The sequence below is a fragment of the Oryctolagus cuniculus genome, chromosome 18 (genome assembly GCF_051225735.1).
Source record: "Oryctolagus cuniculus isolate XC-2025 breed Fujian yellow rabbit chromosome 18, ASM5122573v1, whole genome shotgun sequence".
NCBI lineage: Eukaryota > Metazoa > Chordata > Mammalia > Lagomorpha > Leporidae > Oryctolagus > Oryctolagus cuniculus.
The window spans coordinates 19762203-19789244 of NC_142884.1; the positions used below are offsets into that span (position 1 = coordinate 19762203).

At 51.6% G+C, this 27042-nt stretch overlaps 1 protein-coding gene across 1 annotated transcript; it reads right to left on the bottom strand.

Annotated features, from left to right (window-relative positions):
• Positions 1 to 3328: 3328 nt before the first annotated feature.
• On the bottom strand, positions 3329 to 25978 carry LOC149120821 (zinc finger protein 587-like). The gene is made up of 7 exons (XM_089319314.1): positions 25851 to 25978; positions 25086 to 25124; positions 23278 to 23407; positions 21930 to 21994; positions 10081 to 10207; positions 8151 to 8246; positions 3329 to 3465 (listed from the first exon to the last, which is right to left on the bottom strand). Exons 2-6 carry the CDS (start codon positions 25116 to 25118, stop codon positions 8164 to 8166), a joined length of 438 nt encoding a protein of 145 aa, XP_089175440.1. The 5' UTR covers positions 25119 to 25124; positions 25851 to 25978; the 3' UTR covers positions 3329 to 3465; positions 8151 to 8163.
• Positions 25979 to 27042: the final 1064 nt, after the last annotated feature.

Here is a 27042-nt window from a genome sequence, read left to right on the forward strand (position 1 = left end):
GCCTGCAGCTCATCTATTCCTATCTCATCTTCCTGCCAAGTCCCCCGTATCAGGAGGTAACTAAAACGTGCTTAGCGCTGGGCCTGGAACAGAATGCTGAGTAGACAGAATCCGTTGCTGTCATTGTTATTTTATATTAGTGCTACTGAAGACGTAATGGCAAGGATCTCAGATACGCTGTGGGAAGTAAGCTCGAGATACTCCGTTGAGCCTTTGGTAATATCTGCCTAAACACAAGCTACGCAGACCCTCTGATTCAACAAGGGGGCTCCTGAGTATGTTGACAATTTTTATGTAAAAATACTTTTTTAATACCACTTGGCTCACATAAGTTTTTATTTTAACAGTTAATGCAAGGGGGTTTCATGATCTGTGGGTACATACACTGCCCAAAGTGCTATGGGGCCCAGGCAGGGAGTTAGGGGAAAATGAACTGGAAGATTCCCCACAACACTTGTCTCTAGGCCTGCAGTCAGCCCCGCAGCCACTTTCCCGTGAGGCACCTGTGTCTCCGCCAGGAAGGAGGAGATGCCCTGCGTACCTCTGTGAGCTGAACTCCACGTGGAGGCCCGTGGGAGCACCCAGAAAACCCCAGGACACTGAGCCACGCCCAGACTCCCGCTCACTGGTGTATTCAGTCAGGGCACCGCCCCTGCCCCATCCGGGCGCCCGCTGGGCTGGGGGGCACCTCCCCCCTTGCCTTCTCCCACACTCTGGCTGGTGCAGCTCTGTGCCTGTCAGGCGAGCCTTTCTCCCTGTGGGGTTACCTGAGTGTGTTCTCACCCCCTCAGTTTCAGTAAGTCCTCTGCTCTCATGTACACTACTGATGCTTCTGCTTGGAATTCCTGTTTCCCATGGGGAAAAGGCTCGGAATGAAAACCGGGAAACACGTTCCCACAACACAGAACCACTTGCTCACAGACCACAGGATCCAAAACTTAGGCTCCCCAGGCCTGCCAACGTGCAGCCCTAGGCAGAGGGTGGAGTTGGCCTGGTTTCTAGTTGGTGACGGAGCATCGGATGGGTCATCATTCGTCTCTAATTTACAGTGCGGGAGCCCTGCCCTTCTGCTGCTCCTCCAGCCCACAGGGCAGCCCGGGCCCGGCACAGAAGGCTCCCATGTAAACCACGGCCCACAGAGGCGAGCACAGTGGAAAGTGAAAACACTAAGTGCAAACAGGCAGGCGAGGGGCCCGCACGTGCTCAGACCACAGACGCCTGGGAAGAAACTGTCGCTCCCCCTCTTCACGGAGGAACGAAACAGGACCCTGCGCTGTTCTTTTGTCTGCTCGGCCCTTCCTGGGTTTGCTGCTGGTTCTTCCCAGGTTGGCTGCTGACCCTTCCACCTCCGTGGAAGGGCGGCTCCCCCTGCCACTTTCCCCACTTCCACAGGGGAGTGGCACACCGCCGGCCGGCTCTCTCGGGGGCTGCTCAGATGTTATCCGGATGTTCCCCTTAGATGTTCCTCGTGCATGTTGTCTCTCTCCTCCTTTATAGTCCTCTTCCACCAATCCCAACTCTGCTGCCCACACGCCGAGCACGCTGCTCTCCTCCAATCAGGAGCAGGATCAGCTCCTGCAGGTTATTGGTCGAACTGGAGGCAGCTGTGTAAAAGTTGTTTACTCCTCTCCAAGCGCCATATTGTGGGAGAGCAGATGCATAGAATAAGTCTTAATTCCAGTAGCCTAGTCTAGTCCCAGTTGCTCCCCACAAGAAACAGCAGAGCGAAGCACAGCACAGCGACTAGGAGGAGCGTCTCGCAGGAGCAAATCCAGTAATCCAGGCGAGAGCTGATGATGTGAGTGCCTACAATTCCTGGCATGGCCAGACTCCAGGCACATCAGCCAAAACAAACAAACAAATACAATCAGACAAATAAAAGGCACAGAGCCCGAGTCACAGACCCGCGTGGAACTGGACAAGCATCCAGACTGGGAGCCACTGGGCTGCCCCCTGGACCCCTGGCTTCCAGGCACTTCCCCGCAGGCCTCAGCGGGCAGCTGTTGGGGATGCTCAGGCAGGCACTGTCCAGAGTAGTGCCCATAACGCAGCCCTGGTGCCCACAGCACACGTGTCCGCAACGTGGGGAAGGAAGACGCTGCCATGCTTCAGCCGGGAGAAGGCCAGAGCTGCCTCTGGGGGACAGGAGGCGGTAGGGACGGGCCGAGGTCCCTGGCGTAGCTGTGGAGGTCTTTCCCAGCAGGGCTGTGTGAGGTCCGGCATCACACCGCCATACAGCAGTCTCTCAGCCTCATCCAGCAGCCGCCATGGAAAACCAATGGCCACCTCTCCCCAAAGGCCACCCAACAGCTCACGTGACGATAGACAGGTGGGCAGAGAGACACCAAGGAAGCTCTGGGCCTGGTATGTGGGGTATTTCAGAATATATAGGGAGTTGTTTTCATCAGATACAGTAACATGACAGACGTGGAGATAAGCATGTTTGAAAGGAGAGTTTATGGCCCCCCCTCCCGGCTCCCTGCTGGCCTGCAGGGCAGCCACGTCCAGGTACAAATGCTTGACCATGGGATGGCACGGTCTAACGTTCGGTGACTCAGAGTCACCACGTACCAGCCTCATTAAGATTCAGTCGACCCATTACCTGAACTTGCAGTCCTCCAATGAGCACCAAATCAAGTACGGGGGAACTGGGTGCCAGGAAGAGAAAATGGGGTGATGGCTGAGCCCTGGCCAGCTCCCAGCAGAGCTCATCGATCTGGTCCCCAGCTAGTCATCATATTATTTTTTCTACATGTATTTTCACCTTTCCTTGTCTGTGACAACTCTAAATTCCATATAGTCATTGCTCCTATCTAAATGTTACAATTTCAGTTCCTTTCCTAGCCAAGATCTCAAGGTAATGGACAATACTACATCTGTCACTACGCACTATAATACAGAATTATGAATGATGGACCCAGTGAAAAGGATTCATCCAAAGGGCCAGCACTGTGGCATAGCGGGTAAAGCTGCTGCATGCAGAGCCAGCATCCCATATGGGCACCAGTTCGAGTCCCGGCTGCTTCACTTCTGATCCGGCTCTCTGTTATGGCATGGGAAATCAGTAGATGGCCCAAGTCCTTGGGCCCCTGCACCCGTGTGGGAGACCCGGAAGAAGCTCCTGGCTCCGGATTGGCTCAGCTCAGGCCGTTGTGGCCATCTGGGGAGTGAGCCAGCAGATAGAAGACCTTTCTCTCTCTCTGCTTCTATAACTCTACTTTTCAAATAATAAATAAATCTTTTAAAAAACAAAAGGATTCTTTCAAACTGCTAAAGAAATAACCTTTAATCCAAATTTCTATACATGGAAAAAGTGATTTTGAAGAAAGAACATGAAATAAAAACTACACGAGAAGTTTAATGGAAAATTAACCTGAATAAAATCAAGTTCTTACAGGAGGATGAGAGCAAGTGACCGCAGGTGCGACCTGTGAGGACGGCTGTGGAGCTCCGAGGGAGGTGCACCTGTGGATTAAAGAGAACACTCGTGGTCTCCGTAAAGCATGGCTGATGCTGCCTTGGGGCGGTGGGAGGGTGGAATTACCACATATGGCCTGAGCAACACACACGTGTAGAAGACAAACAGCTGAAGGTTTTGAGTCTCTTAATATCACCCAAGAAGAAGATAAAATATTTAAACCTTGGCTCTAGCATGTTAAATTAGTGCTTGTGATTTTTAGCTTAGGTAATATTAAGTAGAGTTGGAATATCCACTTTCAAACTAGAAGAGAGACAATTTGCACTGGAAATAATCCACCAAGAACAGTGAAGCAGAGATCCACCAGATGAAAGGCTGTGCTTCAAGGCTCTACAGCAGGCACCGCTGCTATTATGTGCACAGGAGAGGAATGCTCCCGTCAGCACGCGGTGGGCTTTACCGGCCCTACGGCTCTTTTATGAGGCCTTCCATTTCCATCAGGGGATTTGATTTCCATTCAAAGCACAATTAATTCCATGGCTTCCTCAGCCACCCTCTATTCCCAGAGCGATAAAGGAACCAGGAGGTGGGCAGAGTGTACTGGGTTTGGCCAGTGGGTACCAAGATGTCATGTCGAAGGCCACTGGGGTGGTGGCCAAGGTCCTTGAGGCCTACAAGCAGCTGACGCGTCGCCAGGAGGCCACAGTGACGGACCCCCAGGCCAGCAGCATCTTCTGTTGCAGGAAATGGTGGAGTGGAAAAGACAGCACAGCCGGGGAAGCTGTTGAGTGAGGACAGTGAGTGACAGCTGCCATTTGCTAAGCACTTCCCGCAGCGAGCATGCGCACAGACCCTGCGTCCTTTAGCGGGCACGGCGGCCCACTGAGCTGTGTTGGCTTGGCTTACAGAGCAGGAGCCAAGGCCCAGAGGTTTCCAGGCTGCCTTCAGCAATGGTTGGCAAGTAGCTGGGAACGGAGCTCCCTGAAGTTTCACTTCTGTTTTTTCAAACATTTATTTATTCACAGAGACAGGGAGAGACAGAGGGAGAAGTGTTCATTCACTGGTTCACTCCCCAGATGGCTGCAATGGCCAGTGCTGAAGCCAGGGTCCAGGAGCTTCATCTAGGCCTCTCACCTGTGTGGCAGGGACCCAAACGCTTGGGGCATCCTCCACTGCTTTCCCCAGACCATTAGCAGGGAGCTGGATAGGCAGTGGGGCAGCCGGGACGTGAACTGGTGACTGTGTGGGATGCTGGTGTTGTAGGTGGTGGCTTCATGGGCTGCACCACAATGCTGGTCCCTATCATCCCTCAAGGTCTCTTTCCTGGTACGATCTAATCTGGGCAGGGACAAGCTCCCTCTTGTCAGAGAACTAGACCATGGCAAAACGGAACTGCTCAGGTGACTGTCATGGGGCGAGGGACGAACTCTGACTTTTCTTTGCTTCAGAAATGGTGGCCTCTGGCGTCACTCAGGCCTCATCATGTTTCTGCGTGCTGACACAGAAACGGCAACATGAAGACAGGGCATGGCCGGCGCCACGGCTCAATGGGCTAATCCTCCACCTGCGGTGCCGGCACCCAGGGTTCTAGTCCCGGTTGGGGCGCTGGATTCTGTCCCGGTTGCTCCTCTTCCAGGCCAGCTCTCTGCTGTGGCCCGGGAAGGCAGTGGAGAATGGCCCAAGTGCTTGGGCCCTGCACCCACATGGGAGACCAGGGGGAAGCACCTGGCTCCTGGCTTTGGATCAGCACGGTGTGCCGGCCGCAGCGGCCATTGGAGGGTGAACCAACGGTAAGGGAGGACCTTTCTCTCTGTCTCTGTCTCTCACTGTCCACTCTGCCTGTCAAAAAAAAAGGGGGGGGGCATGTCCTGAAGAATCACGGCTACAGTGGGCTGTCTTTTAGACTGCCTGCGAAAAGCCGTTCACGCCATTACCCAGGTATCGACATAGTCTGTTGACTCTGCCTCCTAAAACAGGGCATGTTGTTGGCCTGCCAAGACCCTCACACAGCCTCACAGAGCAGTTAGGATAAAACACAAATTTGTTTTGGTGACCCTCAGAAACCTGCGCGTCAATCTCCATTCCTCTCGTTCACCCCCAGCCACTCTCCCTCTCTAGCCGCAGTGGCCCAGCTCTGCTGGCCTCAGGATCTTGGCACAAGATATTCTTTTCTGCAGGATACTGTGTCCCACCTTTGAACCTGGCCTCACGTCTACATCCTGCAGGGGTGAAGCCTCTTCGTGGTGTCTGCTCCCTTAACTGTGGCTGTCCTATTTCCACAGAGGGGAGTGCTGAGGCCCAGGAAGAAGTGACATGCCCAAGGCCTGGTGACAGGCATGGCTCAGAAAGTGCTAGAACCCCAATCTACACCCAGGGTCCAAGCTCTTAGCAATCAGGGTCCTCTTCTTCCTGCACATCTGCCCCTCAGCTGTGGGTACGGCGCAGGTTTTGAGAAAGGTCTTGGTGTCTAGGGGAGTTGACGCAGGAGGCAGAGCTGACCAGAGCCACAGAGACGTTTACATGCAGAGATCAGCTGGGAGCCTGCTAGCGTGATGGAGGTAGGAGTTGACGGCAGCGTGTGAGTGGCAGAGCTGATGGATCCGGGAGATGAGAGTGACATAGAATGGACAGGATGGCTGGGTTGATGGTGTGGCTTGGGTTGCGATGTTCAGTTGCTGTCTGAGACCGTTTCCTGTGTCTCAGCTTCCTCAACACCAGGCAGTGTCACTCACGACAGCTTAGCAAATGGCAGGAGGAGTCGGAAGTGCCTTTGAGAGAGTCACATGGAGGCACGAGACTGAGGAGTCGGGGAGCACAGGGAACAGACTCCAAGGGGCTGCGGAGGGGTTGGCCAGAAACGCACTGGCCATGCAGCCTGCGGTCGGCCAGGGAGGGAGGCCTGCACAGGGATGGCTTCCAGGTGCCCTCGGCAGACCAGAGGTGGGACCCACAAGGCCAAGAGACTCCTTGAAGTTTTACAGGACAGCAAGTGCAGGAGGGCATGGACAAACGATTGCTTCTGGGTGTCTGACAAGAGCAACTATGCATGCCTGTTTATATGGACAGAAAAATGAATGAGGAAGGCAGGGTAGGGTAGCAGAGCACAGCTGGAGAGATGGGCGGGGAAGAAAGGTTCTTTATCATGGCAGCCCAGAAGGAAATGTCCTCTACTGGGAGCAATGTAAATCAATACAGTCATCATGGAAAACAGTACGGATACTTCCTGTACACCTACACATGGAATTCACCATGTAACCCAGCAACCCTGCTTCTGGGTATATATCCAAAGGAATTGAAATAAGTATGTGAAGCTATATTTTCACTCCCATGTTCATTGCAGGCCTATAGCTAAGATATGGAAGTAACCCAAGTGTCCATCAACCGATGCATGGTGTGGTATATATTCACAATGGAATAATACTAAGCCTTGGGAAACGAAGGAAATCCTGTTTTGACAACAGGGATGAACCTGGAGGACACTATGCTAACTCAATAATGCAGGCACAGGAAGACAAAATTCCACTTACACGTGGAATCTAAACAATTCAAACTCTCAAAATCAGGCAGTAGAATGGTGGTTACCAGGGACAGTAGGGGTGGCAAAAGGATGGGAGAGGGGAGATGTTGATCAAGGGTAGAAAATTTCAGTCTGACAAGAGGAGTTAGCGTTAGTGATCTATTGTGGAGAATGTGACTACAATAAATATTCATGCATTATATATTTCAAAATTGCTAAAAGAGCATATTTTGAATATTTCCAGGTGATGCATTTGTTAATGAGTTTGATTCAATCATTTCACGATGTATGTATGTATCAACACATCGCATTTGTGCCCCACAAGTACATATGATTATTATCTGTCAATTAAAAATAAAATAAAAATTAAAAGAAATTAGAGGGGAAAATGAATGTGCATTACCGCATGAATCATTGTGATGAACGTTCCTGTGTGCACAACAGAACACAAGCTGACTCTGCCGCAGGCACTATCCTCCGCCGGATGAAACCATCACTCTCATTTTCTAAACGTGGGCTGAGTGTAGAAGACGGGGCAGGTCTTGCCAGAGCCATTTGCTTTTCCCTTTGGGCACACAGCTAGACCATTTCCTGGCTCTGAGGATCCAGGCGTGGCCGATGCCCAGTTTTGTCAATGGAGGGGCAATGGTAACACCGGAGTGCAAGGAGGCATGAATTTTTCCTTCCTCGCTCATCTTCCCTCTACCGGACTAGATGATGCCAGGGAATCCTTGAATGAAGCCAGAGGCTGACAACAGAAGGAACGCTGTTCCCCGAATAACTGTGTGGTACTGAGCTTCTGGTTCGCCTACATGTACCTTGCAATGAATGAGGAAACGAAAAACAAACGAAAGTTTTCCCTCTGCTGAGCTGCTGAGATCACAGAATTTCTCCGTTACAGCAACCAACATTGTTAGCCAAGTTCTACACTGGTGAGATGAGGCAGCACCTTCAGGCTCGCAAGGCTAGATGGGTAAAGCCAAGGTTTAAGCCCAAGGCATGGAGCCTACAGCCTTACTTTCACCTAATAGAATAAACTCCCCCAGTATTGGGGGGTGGGAGTCTAATAGGGATAAAACAGTAGGTCAGCGGGCTGCACAGCCTCTCAAGCCCTCAGGAGGTCACAACAAGAAGCTTCCCTCTTCCCAGACAAGAGGTCCCCGACTGGTCTGCAGGGTGCGGGACTCCTTCCCCTGCTGGCATTCAGCCACCCACCTGGGCAGGAACTTCAGGAGGGGCCTCTCTTCACCACACAGAGATCCTGCTCATTCTCCGGCGTGTGCATCTGTTCTGGTTTGGGAGCACGATACCCTGATGATGGGGAAACAGAAAACATTTGGGTAAAGGCAAAAAGGAATCTATGTTCAGTACAGTGTCCCAGATAAGAGCAAGATCTTGGAATGACGCTAGTCCCACCCATGCAAAGACAATGCTGACCGATAAGCTAGAAATCAAGAGCAAAGACCCCATCTTCAGGCCAGCGATGACTGTCTTTGGAACACCCATTTGTCTTGCTCTCCATCCTGCAGAATCCATCATGGTTCAGGGGTGACCTCTTTCTCCGTGTGCGCAGCCAAGGGGTCCCAGGAGGGCGACATTTCTCTAAATGACCCACGTCAGTGAATCTCAGCCTGTTGGTCCCAGAATCAGCTGGGGATGCCTGGCTTGGACCAAATGGAACGAAGTCCCCGGGGCTGAACCCTGGACATGAGTGGCTCTAACAAAGCTCCAGGCATGCAGGGAGGTGTATACTGACAGGCACCCGGCTTCCTAACTTGTTTTCCCTTTTCTTTGGGAAATGTTGGATGCTCTGCTCTGTGGAGCTGTGAGGTGAGGGGGTGTAGAGTGAGGTACAGGGAAGCTGTATAAAGCAGGGGACGGCTGCATCACCACTGTCAGGACAGAAGTTAGTCCTGGGGACCCCAGACACGAGGCAGTGCACAGTGTGTGCACCCGTTCATGTAACATTCAGGAAGAGGCCGATCCAAACCATGGGCAGGGGAGCCAGCAGAGCAGTGTCTTCTGGGAAACTGAGTAGGCAACGGCAGAGGGAGCCTGCTGGGACCCAGAATGCTCCAGGGTTCGATGCAGGTGGTGGGTACGCGGGTAGAAGGTACACGGAGCGAGATGCTTAGAACTGCACACTTTACTGGATGTAAGATGCATCTCAAAGAAACGAGTGCATTAAAGTTCTTCATGCCAAAATATGTTGTCTTTGGGAACCGGGTTCCTAGCAGGCCAAGAGCTGAATTCAGAGCCAGTAGCTTGGGGAAAATCTACAGTTCCCGAGGGAAATCGTGAGACTTCAGTTCGTGGAGCAGGAAGCGTGGGCCCTGGGACAGGGCCTGCTGCGTGGCCAGTGCGGAGGGGACGCTCCCTATGGCCGGTACTACACACTGCTTTTCTTTAGGCTCACGCACTCTTTACTTGATTTATTCATAAATAATCTTGTACTGCTTGTAAGTAGGAAAACGCTTTCACAAACAGGACACCCCCAAAATACAACAGTGGCATCAAGATAGTGTGGTCGGCTCCACACGCCTGCGTGGCTGGCCTGGCCTGTGCTAGGAGTGGGTTCTGCAGCAAAGGTGAGGGGGACTCAGCGTCTCATCACCCACCAAGACTTTGTCCTGGCAACAGCCACAAGGCAGGAGAAGGAAAAAGAACAGCTTTCGCGGGGCAGTGCGCCCCCTAAAGTCATCTGGAGCTGCAAAGGAGCGTGGCCAGGCCTTAGGAAGCACGGGGTACAGCACAGCCTTTTAATGAAGATGTGCGGTTTGGAGAGTGGCCAGCTGGCCAGCCTGACTCACGGGCCTTCTGGAGAATGATCCATCACTTACAGGCCCTGGCTGACTGGACTGTGCGGGGGCCTAAACCAACAACGCTTGGCCAGTCAGTTTCCCTCAAGATTCAGAACAAGGAGCTGAGACTGAGGCCAGTGTGCCAGGCATCGGAGTGAGTGCAGGCTTGGTTTAATTCTTGATTTCCAGTCCTCACAGTGCCTGGCCGGACACAGGGAGGTCAGCAAAGAGGTGGTAAGATGAAGACACAGCAGGAATTATGGGTAGGAGGACAACTGGGCTCCAAAAGGCCTTCTCCAGGCCCAAGCGAGAGAGAAATGGAGGCAGAGAGAGGTGAGCCCTACCCAGCGACACCAGGTGCCTGCAAGTCTCCATCATCACCTCCTGATACAAGTGCTTCTGGTCCTGGTCCAGCTGCCTCCATTCCTCCCAGGTGAAGGTCATGGCCAACAATTTGAAGGTCATCAACACCTGGAAAGTCAAATAGAGAAAGCTACGTTGGCTTTGGGACTGTTGGATGAGACCATAGCCTGCTCTCTGGACACTGGTAAAGGTGCAAAGAGACCCAAGGCCTGGATCACTGAGCACGTTCATGAGCCGAGCTCCGGGCTGAGCTTATTTGTGGAGGCGGGTGCTTCCCTTGGGCCTAGTGCACCTGAGCCAAAGTGAAAAACCTTCAGTGGAGGAAGCTATGGGAGAATGATGCAGGTAAGGACAAGACCGTGGTGACTGCAAGGCGCACCCAGTAGGTGCTCCGGCGTGTCGGAGTGGGGAAGTGACAGCAGCAGGGCTGCACCTCACTGGGTTGCTCTGGGTGTTGGCACCCATTGACAGGTTCGCACGCTGTGGTTGATTGTCCATAAGTCCCAGCTCTGGATCCAAACTCCCAGATTTCAGTCTGGCCTCCGGCAAGCAAGACTTGCCAGGTACACAGTCTTGGGGGAGTTACTTCATTTCTTCCAGCCTCAACTTCCTCACTGATAAAAATAATAATTCCCAGTTCACTAGGTATTGTGAGAAAGAGAGAATGTTCCAAAAGCAAACACTGGAGTAGTTGGCTTATGTAAGGGCGCTCTCTCTCTCTCTCTCTCTCTCTCTCTCTCTCAGAATTTGTAAGTTTCTCTTTTTATAACTAGACGTTACTTTCTACAGCAGTTTCAGATTTGCAGAAAAAGTTCCGTAGATAATACAGGTTTTCCATATGAATACCCTCTCACACATACAACTGAACCTATTATTAACATCTTAGTATGATGCACTTGTTAACATTAAGGAACCAACATTGATGCATCATTATTATCATTATTTGAAGATTTATTTATTTGAAAGGGAGAGTAAGAGAGGGAGGATGACAAAGAAAGACAAAAATACTTGGGCCCCTGCCACCCACACAGGAGACCCGGATGGAGTTCTGGGCTCTTGGCTTAGGCCTGGTCCAGCCCTGGTGGTTGTGGCCATTTGGGCAGTGAACCAGTAGATGGAAGATCGATCTGTCTCACTCCCTGTAACTCTGCCTTTCAAATAAATAAATAAACACACTCTTATAATTTTTTGCACCAATATAAACTTAGATTTTAATTCCATTTTCCCTGAGCTTTGGAAGTCCCGTGCATGAAATGGAGTATTATTCAATCTTATCAAAGGGGAGGTCCTGCCATATGACAGTGTGGCCCCCGAGAACACTACACTCAGTGAGCTAGGCCAGACACCACTTACATGTGTGGAATCCTAAAAACAACAAGAGTTGATAGCGAGATAGGGAGATGTAAAACAACAGCTCCCAGGGAAGGGGTGGAGGGGAGGGAGAGGTGAGGAGGCGTAGGCTCTGCTTGCTTTTGGTGACCTGCACAGCTTGGAGAGCACTGGTCAGAGCAGCCTACTGCATCGCAGGACACCCCTCTACTGGAGCTTGTTCATTGATTTTGTGTTTTCTAAGGGAGCTGTGGATTTTCAGGGAGGAAGATCAGAGAGGTAGAGTGCCATCATGGCACTCTAAGGGGACACAGCATCAGCATGACAGAAGTAGTGTTCGCCGGGTTTATCCACTTGGGCCATCCTCCACTGCCTTCCTGGGCCACAGCAGAGAGCTGGCCTGGAAGAGGGGCAACTGGGACAGAATCGGCGCCCCGACCGGGACTAGAACCCCGCTTGCCAGCGCCGCAGGTGGAGGATTAGCCTAATGAGCCACGGTGCCGGCCTCTCTCTCCCTCTTCTTCCTCCCAATACATATTATTACACAGAGAGAGGAGAGGCAGAGAGAGAGAGGTCTTCCATCTGCTGGTTCACTCCCCCGGTGGCTGCAACAGCCGGATCTGGGCTGATCAGAAGCTAGGAGCCAGGAGCTTCTTCCTGGTCTCCCACGTGGGTGAGGGGACCAAGGACTTGGGCCATCATCTACTGCTTTCCCAGACCATAGGAGAGAGCTGGATTGGAAGTGGAGCAGCGAGGACTAGAACCAGCGCCTATATGGGATGCTGGCGCTTCAGGCCAGAGTGTTAACCTGCTGCGCCACTGTGCCACAACGCTGGCCCCAAGTACTGATTTTTTCAAGAAGTCTTTGACTACCCCTTTTATGCACAGATTTCAGTTTTGTTTACAACAAAATAAACTGATTTTTTAAAAAAAGACTTATTTTGGCCGATGCCATGGCTCACTAGGCTAATCCTCCACCTGTGGTGCTGGTATACCAGGTTCTAGTCCCGGTTGGGGCACCAGTTCTGTCCCAGTTGTTCCTCTTCCAGTCCAGCTCTCTGCCGCCTCCTGGGAAGGCAGTGGAGGATGGCCCAAGTGCTTGGGCCCTGCACCCCATGGGAGACCAGGAGAAGCACCTGGTTCCTGGCTTTGGATTGGCACAGCGCACTGGCCGTAGCAGCTATTTGGGGGGTGAACCAATGGAAGGAAGACCTTTCTCTCTGTCTCTCTCTCTCACTAACTCTGCCTGTCAAAAAAAAAAAAAAAGACTTATTTCATTTATTTGAAAGGCAGGAGAGGCAGGAGAGAGAGAGAAAGAGAGAGAGAATGAATGAATCTTCTATCTGCTGGTTCACTCCCCAAATGGCCACAATGGGCGGGGCCAGGCCAGGCCAAAGCCAGAAGCCAGAAACCAGGAACTTCCTCTTGCATCTCCCATGTGGGTGCAGGGGCCCAAGGACTTGAGCCATCTTCTACTGCTTTCCCAGGCCACAGCAGAGAGCTGGTTTGGAAGTGGAGCAGCCAGGACTTGAACTGGCGCCCATATGGGATGCCGGTGCTGCAGGCTGGGGCTTTACCCCACTGTGCCACAGCAACAGCCCTGAACACTTTTTAAAGTCAGTCAGTCTGTCTGTCTGACTATCTATCTATCTACCTCTATATATCTATATATAAAACATCTGTGTCTATCTAAAATTAAACATGAATTCTTACTAATCCATTCCCACAGGCTCATTCTGGAGTACTCCCCTTGCTTAACTATAAACTCTTCTTCCTACAGGGAAATCCTGGTCCCCACCATGCACCATCCGTTTACTTACTAGTCCAATCCCAGTATACATGTACAGAAGTGTCAGAACTGTTAACCTGCACATCTTTATTAACTGCAGTGCAGGGCGTATTCGTAGTTCATTTTGTAATTAGTCTTATAGCCTCATTTCCAATTAAGAAAAAGGAAGGTAAAATTATATTTTATCTTTCCTCATTCTTCTCTAGCACTCTTCCTTACTGAATTTCTGATTAAATAATTTTCCTATTCTCAGGAGAACTTCTTTTAAACACTTCTTGCAAGATTTGGTTGTCTAAGAAAGTCCTTACCAGGGCTGGTGCTATGGTTCAGCGGGTTAAAGCCCTGGCCTGCAGTGCGGGCATCCCATTGGGTGTGGTTAGAGTCCCGTCTGCTCTGCTTCCGACCCAGCTCTCTGCTAATGCACCTGGGCAAGCAGTGGAAGATGGCCCACAGTCCTTGGGCCCCTGCATCCATGTGGGAGAGCTGGAAGAAACTCCTGGCTCCTGGCTCTGGATCGGCTCAGCTCCGGCCATTGCAGTCATTTGGGGAGTGAACCAGCAAATGGACCATCTCTCTCTCTATTTAGACCTCTCTCTGTAACTCTGCCTTTCAAATAAATAATTTTTTTTTAAAAAAAGAAAGTCCTTATTTCTCTTTCACTTTTAAAGAATACTTTTACTGGACACAGAATTCTATGTTGAAGGTTTTTTTTTTTTTTTTCTTTCAATACGGAACATTTCACTCTTTTCATGTTTGGTTTCTGGAGAGAAGTCCAATATAAGTTTTAACCTGTTCCTTTATAAATTACTGCCTGCTTTCTCTGGTTTCTTTCAAGATGTTTTCTTTTTCCTAGTTTCCTGCAGATTGAATATTATATGCCTGGGTTCAGAGTTTCTGGTATTTATCTTGTTGGTGTTCTACGTACTTCTTGGATAGGTGGTTGGTGGCTGCAATTAACTTTGGAAAATTCTTGGGGGCCAGCACTGTGGCGTAGCGGGTACAGCCACTGCCTGCAGTGCTGGCATCCCATATGGGCACCAGTTCGAGTCCCGGCACTCCACTTCCAATCCAGCTCCCTGCTATGGCCTGGGAAAGCAGTAGAAGATGGTCCAAGTCCTTGGGCCCCTGCACCCACGTGGGAGACTGGGAAGAAGATCCTGGCTCCTGGCTTTGGATTGGCACAGCTCGGGCCGTTGCGGCCATCTGGGGAGTGAACCAATGGATGGAAGAACTCTCTCTCTGTCTCTCCCTCTCACTGTCTGAAACTCTACCTCTCAAATAAATAAATAAAAAATTCTTAAAGAAAAAAAGAAAATTCTTATTCATTTTTACTTTAAATATTTCTTCTGATCCATTCTGTTTCTTATCCTAATATTTTTTTAAAATGTATTTGACAGGTAGAGTTGCAGACAGAGAGAGGGAGAGACAGAGAGAGAGGTCTTCCATCTTCTGGCTCACTCCCCAAATGGCCACAATGGCTGGAGCTGAGCAGATCGAAGCCAGGAGCCAGGAGCTTCTGTCGCCAGGTCTCTCCTCTGAGTGCAGGGGCCCAAGTACTTGGGCCATCTTCCACTGCTTTCCCAGGCCATAGCAGAGAGCTGGATGGAAGGGGAGCAGCTGGGACTAGAACCGGTGTCCATATGGGGAACTGGCATCCATATGGGATGCCGGGGCTACAGGCGGAGGCTTAGCCCACTATGCCACAGCATCGCTCACCACCACCCCCGCCTTTTTTTTTTTTAAACTTATTTGAAAGGTAGAGTTACAGACAGAAAGGGACAGTCAGAGAGAAAGGACTCCTAGTATTATTATGTGCCTTTTATAATTGTCCCACAGTTCTTGGATATTCTCATCCATAGTTTCCATTCTTTATTCCCTTAAAGTTTCCATTTGGGGAGCTTCTATTGACCTACCTCCAAGCTCACTTAGTCTTTCCCCTGCCAAGTTTAGTCTGCTGATGAGCCCATCAAGGCACTGATCTGTTACAACTGTTTCAATTTCTAGCATTTAATTTTCATCCTCTCCCAGACAGCTCATCTCTCCACTTAAAGAACCCACCTGTTCTCACATATTGTCTACTTTTTACAATAGAGTCTCGAACATCTGAATTAGTTGTTTTGACTCAATGTTTTTGGGACATTTGCCCATCTTCCCAGAGCTGTGAGATAAACATCACTGTCTTCTCTGTATCCCAGTCAGTGACCTTAGCTGGTTGTCCCAAGCACCTACAGTCTAATGAGGAGAGGCAGGATTTGAACCCGACTCTCTGTGGTCTGCGTATGTGTGTAAACTTCATGCTCCTTCATCACCTCAGGAATCATGGATAGGAAGAATTTCCGATATTAGTTGCTATTAAATTGACTTTATCCGACCCGAACATATTTCTGTGGACGTGGGCAGAGGGGCGGAGCTCCCACCACGGCCGACACTTCCTGGGGCACTGGGCACTCACCATACACATGACCACCTCCCTCGTCTCATAGGAGGAAATGTTTTTTATTTTGATGAATTTTAATTTATTTGGGAGGAGAGAGGACAGCAGGGGGTAATCTTCCATCTGCTGGTTCTCTCCCCAAATGCAGCCAGGAGCTGGGAACTCCGTTCTGATCTCCCACATGGAATTCTACTGGACAAGTCACCCAGAAGCTTCACCAAGTAAACAGGGGCTTGTATTGTGGCACAGCTGGTTAGGCTGCCACTCGTGAAGCCAGCATCCCTTACCAGAGTGATGGTTCGAGTCCTGACTGCTCCACTTCTGATCCAGCTCCCTGCTCGTGCACTTGGGACGGCAGCATCAGATGGCCCATGTACTTGGGCTCCTGACACCTACTTGGGAGACCTGGATGGGACTCCTGGCTCTTGGCTTTGGCCTGGCCCAGTCCTACCTGTTGTGGTCATTTGGGGAGTGAAGCAACAGATGGAGGACCTCTGTCTGTCTGTCTGTCTCCCTTCCCCATTTCCACCCCCAGTCCTTTCCCTCTGCCTTTTACAATAAAGGATTCTTGGGGCCAGCATTGTGGCATAGCAGGTGAGGCCAGTGCTGGTTCATGTCCTGGCTGCTCCACTTCTTATCCTGGCCTGGGAAAAAGCAGAAGATGGCCCAAGTGCCTGGGTGCCTGCTACCCATGTGGGAGACCTGGAAGAAGCTCCTGGCTGCTGGCTTCAGCCTGGCCATTGTGGCCATCTGGAAAGTGAACTAACAGATGGAAGGTGTGTGTACGTGTGTCTCTCTCTTTCAAATAAATAAACAAGTTTTAAAAATCCCCAAATAAACAAATCTTCTAAGCAAATAAGTAAATAAGAATGAAAAGGAGGTTAGGTTGTCGCTCCCCCTCTTCGTGGAGGAACGACACAGGACCCTGCGCTGTTCTTTCGTCTGCTCGGCCCTCCCCGGGTTTGCTGCTGGTTCTTCCCGGGTTGGCTACTATCCCTTCCACCTCCGTGGAAGGGCAGTTCCCCCTGGCCGCATTCCCCACTTCCGCAGGGGAGCGGCACACCGCCGGCCGGCTTTCTGGGGGCTGCACGGGTTCCCTTAGATGTTCCCCATAGATGTTCCTGGTGCATGCCGTCTCTCTCCTCCTTTATAGTCCTCCTCCGCCAATCCCAACTCGGCTGAGTACGCTGCTCTCCAATCAGGAGCAAGTCCTACAGTTAATTGGTTGAACTGGAGGCAGCTGTGCGGAAGCTGTTTACTTCTCTCCCAGCGCCATATTGTGGGAGAGCAGATGCATAGAATAAGTCCTAATTCGAGCAACTTAGTCTAGTCCGGATTGCTCCCCACAGATCCCCCTTTCTTTTTATTTTTTGGCGTTGATACGCGCCTGTCTTCGGTGTCCCGCAGCACACACTCTGCTGTACTTGCTAGAGTTGCCACAGGCTCTTACAAGTCCTATCAATCAGGAAAACCGAATCCGGGTCCTCTCTTCGCCATTGTGAGGAGGTTTTTAGGCGCTGATGCGTGCCTGTGTTCGGTGCCCTGCAGCGCATGCTCTGGTCGAGCCTGCAGGGGCTTACAAGCTCTATCAGGCAAACCGAATCCAAGCCTTCTCATTGCCTTATTGTGGGGGAGACTTATTAGTGTTGGTTCGTGCCTATCTTCGGTGACCTGCAGCTCATACTCTGGTCGAGCTTTGCTGGCGCTTACCGCCTTGAATCAGGCAGACCGAATCCAAGCCTCCTAATTGTTGCATTGTGGGGAAGCTTTACTGATGTTAATTCGTGCCTGTCTTCGGTGACCTGCGGCTAGCCGCCCAGGTGCTCATCGCCTCACTAATCGGGCAGACCGAATCCAAGCCTTCTAATTGGCATGTTGAGGGGAGGCCTTATTTTTCTCTATTTCTCTATCTCCGGGCATTCCTATTTCTCCCATTTTACTTCTGTCTGCCAACATTCCTATTTCTCTTTTACTTCTAAACTTCTGTTTCTCTTATCCCCGCAGCTTTCCGGCACCTCGCCCCACCGGCGGGTTCCCGGCTCTGCGCCGCTTCAGCCCGCGCGCCTCTCTCATCTGCGCGGCTTCCCGGCTTTGCGCGCTCCGCGGTCTCCACGCTTAACCCTTTCGCGTCTGAACCACGGCCTACGCCAGCATTCCCTATCTATTCACGCCCCGTGCTCTCTCTGCACGCGGCGGCTTCCGCGAGTAACACAGCGTAGCTTGCGTCTCCGCCACTAGGATTCAATCTAAGTTCCCCGGGCTAGCCTGGCGAATTCAACCCAGCGTACGTCTCCGCCCCACGGTTTGGCTTCCCGTCCTTTGCTCCCCGGGCTAATCAGACGGATCCCAATCTGGCTTACGTCTCAGCTTCTGGTTTCAACTTTTCGCCCCCTATTCCCGGGCTAACTTGAGAACCCCAAAGTGGCTTCCGTTTCCGCCTCGGCCTGCCCCCCGCGGCTTCAATTTCCCTAACATTTTTCTCTACCCGGTATGTTTCCCCAAGCTTTCCTCCAACGATATTCCTCCCTCATTTCTCCTGGCCTCTCCCCACAGTCTGCGTCCGAGTCTGTTTGTTCTAGCTTTCACTTTCGCTTTCGACCTTAGAGATTTCTCCCAGCTTCCCCCCGTAGTCCGTATACGAGTCTATGCCTAGGCTTTCAACAGCTTCTTCCGGCACCCTTTTCGTCCGGCTTTTCCCTAGGCTGTTTGCTAGTCTCTCTCTCCGGTAATTTCCCAGTTCTTCCCGTTTCTTCCCTCCTAAGTTTGCTATCCGTTCTAGGTTTCCTATCCGAGTCACGTTTCTTCCCTCCTAAGTTTTCTATCCGTCCTAGGTTTCCTATCCGAGTCACGTTTCCTATCCGAGTCACGGCACCATTACGTCGCTCCCCCTCTTCGTGGAGGAACGACACAGGACCCTGCGCTGTTCTTTCGTCTGCTCGGCCCTCCCCGGGTTTGCTGCTGGTTCTTCCCGGGTTGGCTACTATCCCTTCCACCTCCGTGGAAGGGCAGTTCCCCCTGGCCGCATTCCCCACTTCCGCAGGGGAGCGGCACACCGCCGGCTGGCTTTCTGGGGGCTGCACGGGTTCCCTTAGATGTTCCCCATAGATGTTCCTGGTGCATGCCGTCTCTCTCCTCCTTTATAGTCCTCCTCCGCCAATCCCAACTCGGCTGAGTACGCTGCTCTCCAATCAGGAGCAAGTCCTACAGTTAATTGGTTGAACTGGAGGCAGCTGTGCGGAAGCTGTTTACTTCTCTCCCAGCGCCATATTGTGGGAGAGCAGATGCATAGAATAAGTCCTAATTCGAGCAACTTAGTCTAGTCCGGATTGCTCCCCACATTAGGTAGCAGGTTAAGAACCACAAGACGCATGCCTGTTGAAAGCGATTCAGGTACATTTTGGACCTTGATCACAATCAATCTCCCTTAAAGAACAAACACATTTTTTTGAAACAACTGAGAAATCTAAGCTCTGATCATGTATTTTAGATGTTGTAAAGGATTTTTACTTGGGGTGCTGAAGCCCTGACCTTTCGTAAATGCATTAGGGACAGGTTAGGAATTACATAGTGTGATGTGAGGTGCACAGGGAGAGAGATGAACCCATCCTGGCCATGAGGTGATAAACAATGGAGGGCTGGGGGCTGGCGCTGTGGCGCAGTGGGTAAAGCTGCCGCCTGTAGTGCCAGCATCCCATATAGGCGTGAGTTCGAGTCCCAGCTGCTTCTCTTCCGATCCAGCTCTCTGCTGTGGCCTAGGAAATCAGCAGAAGATGGCCCAAGTGCTTGGGCCCTTGCACCCATGTGGGAGACTCGGAAGAAGCTCCTGGCTCCGTGGCTTCGGATTGGTGCAGCTCTGGCCACTGCGGCCAATTGGGGAGTGAACCAGCAGATGGAAGACCTTTCCTTCTCTCTCTGTGTAACTGACTCAAATAAATAAATAAATCTTTAAGAAAAAATAATGGAGGGCTGGGCCCAAATCCTAGGGCTTCATAACATTGTCTTTTCCAGACATTTGAAAATATCTACTGAAAAAGGCAGAATATGTTTTTGCCTCAATGATTTTATGGTAATTAGGATGATTAAAAAGAAGAAGAGGAAATTTTTTTGCTTCAGGAGTGTGAGCATGTGTCAAAACATCAAATTGTGCACTTTAAATACATTCATTTTAAGTCCACTATAGCTTAATAAAGACATTAGAAAACCAAAAGTATTAAAACTCAAAACTTGTTGCTTCCTCATTATTTTATTACTATCTGTTATTGGGTTTATGTGTAGCTCTTTTATGAGTTTGGTAGACACAGACTATAATGAGGCATTCTGCGAATCTTTCTCAATCCCACTTCCAGTAATATGCTGGCAGCTTGAAAGTCATTACTGAGGGGACCCGCCAGCTGGCAGGACTGAGACCCGGCCTCTGCAGTGGACACTCGTAGTCGGCTGCATCTGGCCAGGCGCCTGGGAAGGGCAGAGGTCGCATGCCAGCTCCTGAAAGCTTTCCACTGAACTGCAACTTAGGAGGCGTCTCGTCCCTGTGGACATCCGCGTGGGCAGGCTTCCGTTTCAGGCAGAGGTGGGCCTCAGGGGGCTTCCTCCAGTGTCCTCATGCTGGACCAGGGGCCTGCACGGTCCCTGTGTGTCTATGGCGACCCCCTGACCGTCTGTGCTCAGTGAGGTTATGGGTCAGCCTGGGCGAAGATGTTCGTAAGTCACCGCCCTCACAAAGCCCACCTGGCTGAAGCCTGTTTTGTGTTGGCTCCGGCTCTGCTGCCTCTCTCCACCATGGACTTTCTCCTCTGAGCGAGGGCAGCCTCCGGCTGAAGGCTCTCTTCTATCAGCTGAAGATAAACTTTCAGAGGTTTATTTGTAAAGATTGATTTATTTTATTTGGAAGGCAGAGTTACAGAGAGAGGGCGAGACAGAGAGAGATGGATCTTCCATCTGCTTGTCCACTCCCTGAATGCCAGGTAGAAGCCAGGAACCAGCAGCTTCACCCAGGTTTCCCATGTGGGTGGCAGCGGCCTAGTACCTGGGCCATCTTCTGCTGCTTTCCCAGGCTATTAGCAGGGAGCTGGATCAAAAGTGGAGCAGGCAGGACTAGAACCAGTGCCCATTTGGGATGCTGGCATTGCAGGCGGTGGCTTAACCTGCTGTGCCACAATGCCAATCCCAAGAAATCAATCTTTTTAAAAAATGAACTGAAGTGGATCTGGAAATGAAAGCTTCCCTGTATTTTTCTGCACATCACGAAGCCTTTCTCTAGTGTCAGCACTGAACAAGGCAGGTGTTTGAAAATTCTCCACATTCCTTACACTCACAGACCTTTTTCCACCCCAGACACTCCAGTGTAGAGGCCAAAGCTTTGGCAAAAGGATCCCCGACATCTGTCACACTCATAAGGCCTTATTCTCGTGTGAACTTTTATATTAAAGAGGCTGACGCCTTGGCTAAAGAATTTCCCACATTTGCTGCTCTTTCAAGATCTTGTCCCATTGTGAACTCCAGTGTTGAATGCACATGGACTTGTTTCAAGAACTTTCCACAATTCCCTGCATTCCCAAGACCCGTCTCTAATGTGAATTCTCTGTTGTTTAGTAAGGCTGGCATTCTGGCTAAAACAAATCCACACTGAGTACACGAACAAGGCCTCTCTCCAGTATAAATTCACTGGCAAAGAACAAGTCTTTGCACTTGAAGGTTTTTCCCATTCATCGAATTCCTACGTTCTTTCTCCAGGGTAGACTCTCTGACGCCGGGAAGGTTTATAGTCGAGGTATTTCACAGACTTGAGCACTCGCACACTCTTCTCCAGCGCCAACTCTCCCCGAATAAGTACGCTATAGCGCGATAGCGTTAACAGCTCTAGGCTTCCTGCGTTTATTGTACTTCTAACGATTTTTTTTTCACTGTGACTGGCTTTCCCACACTAGGTGGCGCTGTGTGGCCTTTCCTGTTCTATGCGACCTGGTGTGGAGGAGGCCTGAACAGACCAGGAAATAGTTGCCCATCTCCCCAGAAGTAAAGGACTTTGTGCACATGGGATCTGCAGCCCTTCATAAACAAGGCCCTATCCGCAGCCCTCCTGAACTATCTGCCTGTACTGGAACCCAGCTGGTGAGGGTTTATACTGAAGGAATCTCCACCATGTCCCAAGTGTGTGCTTTCTGCCTGGACTCTGTCCCCTTGTCCTCAGCGAAGCACAACATGTCCTTCAAGACCAAGACAAACATCTCGTGGGGCTGGGCTTTCTGGGGAGAGGGAGCTGCTCTGGGAATCCTGACCTGTGACACTTCCACAGAAACGCTCTGCTCCGGCGCTCCCTCGTCTTCCGCTCCACACCAGTAACCTGAAAGCAAAGAAATGCAGTGAGGTGCGTGTGGACTTGAACGAGAGGGTGCAGCGGCCTCCCAGTGTCCGTCTGTGCACCAGTGAACAGGTCTGTGTGAGCTCGTGGGACTGTTTTCAGGAGGAGGAGGCCTGGGTGAGGTTGAGGAAGCAGCTGCCCTTCGGTGATGGTCTTCCAAGAGTCACAGCTCGGGACAAGCCTCAGCGGGCAGAGCACAGAGGACGGAGCGCAGCACGAAGAGGAGCCGCAGGGTCCACGCTGACCCCCTGTCAGAGGTCTGCAGAACTTGTGTTGACACGTGGGTGGCTGTGTAGAAGACTGTAGGCCCGAGGAAACCCAACTTCCAAACACAGGAGCTCACGTTCAAAGATACCTTACGGATATGTGTGCATCTCATAGCACAGTATGTGTGAGCCCGTGCGGGGGGGAACTGTGAGAGGGAGCAGTGGGCAGATATGGAGGAGATGTGGGACCAGGGGAGCTCAAGATTAGCCCCAGGCCAAAAATCACAAAAATGACAAACTGACAAAGTGTCAAGAGTGGGAAAAGGGGGGACCGGCACTGTGGCATAGTGAGTAAAGCAGCCATCTGCAGTGCCGGCATCCCATCTGGGCACCGGTTCGAGTCCCGGCTGCTCCACTTCCCATCTAGCTCCCTGCTATGGCCTGGGAATGCAGTGGAAGATGGCCCAGGTCCTTGGGCCCCTGTACCCTTGTGGGAGACCTGGAAGAAGCTCCTGGCTTCAGATCGGCCCAGCTCTGGCCATTGCGGCCATCTGGGGAGTGAACCAGTGGATGGAAGATCTCTCTCTCTCTCTGCCTCTCTTTAACTCTTTCAAATAAATTAAAAAAAAATCTTAAAACAAATATTACAAAGGGAGTCTCATTGAAGGACACAAAGAGTGACCATGTTGCTGATGGCCATTCTTGACTCAAGCAGACGTGTTTACGCCAGCTCGAGGAAGGGAGTGGAACCTGGGATGGAGGGGTCACCTGGCCAGGGAGAGAAACGTGGCATCCAAAAATCCAACTGCAAGACTCCTGACCCCCTACACTGAAAGGTTTTGGGGCAGCAGCTACTGGGGGTGCTTGGGGAAATGGTAGGACAGTACAATAGCTCTGTCCTAGAAAACAGTGAGCCTACATCTATCACCCTGCTCAAAATAAAGAAAAAGAAAATTGGGTCAGTCCCTAGGGTCCCCATGTGAGGCTGCAACTGTGTCTGGGGAAGAGAGCAAAGGCAACGCCTCACCCAAGGCACTGGGGCAGACGTGAGGGCCTTACCCAGAGAGGTCATGAGCGCGAGGTTCTCCAGCATCACGTCGCAGTACAGGAGTTTCTGACCTTCATCAAGGAGGTCCCATTCGTCCCACGAGAAGTACACGGCCACATCCTCAAAGGTCATATACTCCGGCTGCAATCGGGACAGGTGACGTCACCAACCGCTTGTCTCGAGAGGCCCACCAAGCCATCTCTCCATAATCCACCGCTTGCCCACCCTCCTCCCAAGCTTACAACTCAGGGGGGATATCAGACCCTGGTGCCAGCTGTGACTGCTCCCTCCCACGGCCCCACTGGTCAGCGTATCTGGCCCTCAGCAACAATGAGCAAGTCAGTGGATGGACATGATTTAAGTTCTGGGTCTGCCGGGCAGGGCCCTACTCTTAACCCTATCAGGAAATTACCAGAAAGTCTCCCGAGACGAAGCCTTCCAAGTATAACCAAATTGGACTTCGCCTTCATCTGTGGCAGGGCGCTGGGACATCTGTTCATACTCCCTCTCCATGTGCGTATCATTCTTTAGACTGTACCTCCCATTGCTACTCTACCCATTGCTACTCTACTTTCCTGCCCACACTACAGGCCTTCCCTGGCCTCTTCCCCAAGCGCTCGTCACCACATGGCATCAGGAGAGTGCTTGGTAGATCCCAGAGGGCTACTGCAGATTTCCAGTGGCTTACACTGCCAGGGGCAGCCCTAGCTCCTGCTATGAACACCTTACTGCCTGGTTCTGTTTCTTGTGTTGATCTCAGCCATCAGAATGATATGCAGACTTCACATCTTGCCCTTGCCTTCCCAGTGGCTCTACCAGATAACTACACTGGCCCTTGGGCAAATCCACCAGCCTGGGTGAAACACTTCCGGGTCACCTAAAAGTCCTGGAGAGTCCACAGAGCTGTAAGAAGCAGCTTCAGTGTAGTCTTTCCTCTAACACTCCTGCGCCCCTGCACTGCCCTCAGCAGCCGTGGCTACCCACCAGGCCACCCGTTCCCTGCTCGGGCCCATTATGGTCAGTCCCCCCCGCCCAGTAGTGTTTATAATGCCCACTCTCCCCAGCCAGATGCCCCAGAGAGAGGGCCCATCCTCAGAGGCCCCATCCTCCCTTCTTGACACGCTAACAGTGCCACCACCGTGACCTGAGGTCACTCTAACCATGACTCCCCCCGCTCCACCTCACTTCACCATCTGGCCACAATGAAGAACACACTAGATCATACTGGATGTGACCCACTTCTGGGAAATGGAATCAGCCCATGAAAGAGACACTTGTGCTCCCATGTTCACCAAAGTCCCACCCACAACAGCCAAGATATGACAGCAACCCAGCTGCTTATCAACAGATGAGTGTACAAAGGAAACGGAATGGCATTCAGCCACGTCAGAGAGTGAAATCCTGACGTCTGCCAGGAAATAGATGGAATGGAGAGCATTATGAAACAGGCCAGACACAGAAAGACAGCTACTGTACGTTGTCTCTTATACGTAGAAGTTGAAAGAACAGTCAATTTGAATTTAGAACAGTGATTACCAGAGATTGGGGAGCATGGGGAGGCTGAGGGAGGTTGGGTAACAGGTACCAAAACTCAGACGGAAGTAACAGATCTTAGTGTTCACAGCACGATGGGGTGACTATGCACGCTATGTAGATGTGTTGAAATATTCACTGTACCCATAAAAATGTACGAGTATTGCACTGACACATTTTAAAAATAAAACAGTTAAGAAAAAGAGGCCCCTGGCCCAAGGACTTGGACAGTGGCTGAATCCCAAGGTGTGTGGGCAGGGGTTGTGACCAGTGAGAGTCTACTCACCTGCGTAGGGGGCGTTTGCACTTCCGTGGCCATAGGAACCTGCAGGAAGAGAAAGGCTATGAGAAGTAGGCAGAGACGGGTTCCACGGGCTCCGCCGTCTCCTGTACCCCTGGCCAGACCTGGAAGCAGGTGACCTTGGAGTGACTGCATGACCTCTGCACTCCAGCCCCCAGTGCTGCCTCTTATTTGCTTTGCGACTCTGGACAAGGACTCAGTGGCCCCGGGGTGTTGATCTGCTCTCTCCTCTTGCAGCCCTACCTCAGCCCGTGTCCCTCCTTTGTTCACAACCCCACACCATCAGGACGTACACGGCCTTGTTCTGCCATTCCAGGCGTCATTTCTCTTCACACCCTGACCCATGAGGACACACGTGGACCCAGGCTTTCAGGAATGCTCCCAGATTGGGGGCTCCTCCAGCCTTTGCACACGCTAATCTCTCCGGTTGTAATGCCCTTCCGTGCCTCATTACACTGGCTTTCAGAAATGGGGGCAAAATCTACACGCACCCCCACTCCTGTGCTAGACACTAGGGCCTAGCCTGCAGGGCCCTGAACTCCCACAACTTAGGACTTTAGGATTTGAAAACAAGATTGTGTTGTGTGTGTGAGGGGCCAGGGTGGGGGCCCAAAGGTCGCAACACCGATTTCTGCAGGGTCCGTCGGCGAAGGCACCGTGATCTGAGCCGCGAATCGCAACCCACAGCACCTCCACCTCCATCCCAGCCCCAACGCTGGGTCGCCATGAGCCTCAGAGCCTCAAATCCACCTCTGCAAAGGACTGACGATGGCGCCTCTTGATCCGTCCACTTCCTGTTGCCTCTGACCTGGCTTTGCGCTCTAGAACCAGCCCGCAAACGGCCAGCACGACGGCCTCGCCGGAAGTCCTGCCCCCTCTCTTTCGCTCCGAACGCTAATCGCCCGTCTCCTGCGCTTTCATTGGATGAGCACTGCCGACGCGGCGCAGAGCATTCTGGGTAAGGGCGCCGCAGCGCTCGCAGTTCCACACCCAGTCAAACATGGTGGACAGTGTGTCCCCAGGCTCGGAGAGATGGATAGACGGAGTCAGGATTCAGTTACCAGAGTGGAGAGGCAGTGGTTCAGGCTGTCGGTGCTCTGAGCAGCTGACGTAGGGTTTCCTGTCCTCCAAGGCTACAACTCCAAAGGGAACGGTGGTTTTATGGTGTCGGAGCCAGCGCGCGTCCCTTCGTGGCTGGGAATAAAACATTGGCTTACTGCTCTTCGAATGGGTGGAGCCTACAGAGCTTGGTTTGGTAAATCTCAGAATGTCGAGCCGCAAAGCCTCCAGGCGGGGGAAGAGGGGTGTTGGGCGGCCTGGGTAGTGCTCTGCCTCGGATTCCCACAGGAAACACGGAAGTCGGTCGTTGTGTCCAACCCAGAGAGCAACGTTGTATCCATACTGTGCTTCTTACCCTGTCTCTTGAGATGTATTCAGTTCCTTCTGGAAGTGCGATCCCCACCTCAGCTGAGAGCGACTGGCGCTGTGCTGGGGGCTGCGGGGTCACAGCTGCCCGGGCACCTGGCGCCGGTCCGACCGTAGCTTCCTGCTAGGCATGCCCTGGGAAGCGGTGACCACGGCTCGCAGAACTGGGTCCGTGCCACCGATGGGGGGACGTGGACTGAGTGCCTGGCTCCTGGCTTTGGTCAGGCCCAGTCCCAGCTTTCCTGGGCATTTGGGGAGTGAACCAGCAGACCGAAGTGCTCTCTCTCTGCTTCCAAATAAAAAAAAAATGTTAAAGTCTTATTTTGTCTGATATTAGTCTAGCCACCAGGCGCCCTGGTCACTATTGACAAGGAAGGTATTTTTTCTGTCCTTTCTTCCAATCTTTTTATGTCTTTCCTTATAAGTAGCATACAATTAGATCATGTTCTTTAATCCATTCTGCCGGTCTCTACCATTTTATTGGAAAATTTAATTCCTTTTCATTTAAAGTTATTGA

Excerpts from the sequence above, each read along its gene's own strand:
- LOC149120821 (XM_089319314.1), bottom strand. The coding sequence starts at position 25,118 with ATGGCCACGGAAGTGCAAACGCCCCCTACGCAG. Across the intron at positions 23,408-25,085 it reads TGCAAACGCCCCCTACGCAG|CCGGAGTATATGACCTTTGA; the intron begins GTGAGTAGACTC and ends TCCCGATTGCAG. Across the intron at positions 8,247-10,080 it reads CAGGCACCTGGTGTCGCTGG|GGTATCGTGCTCCCAAACCA; the intron begins GTAGGGCTCACC and ends CCCCATCATCAG.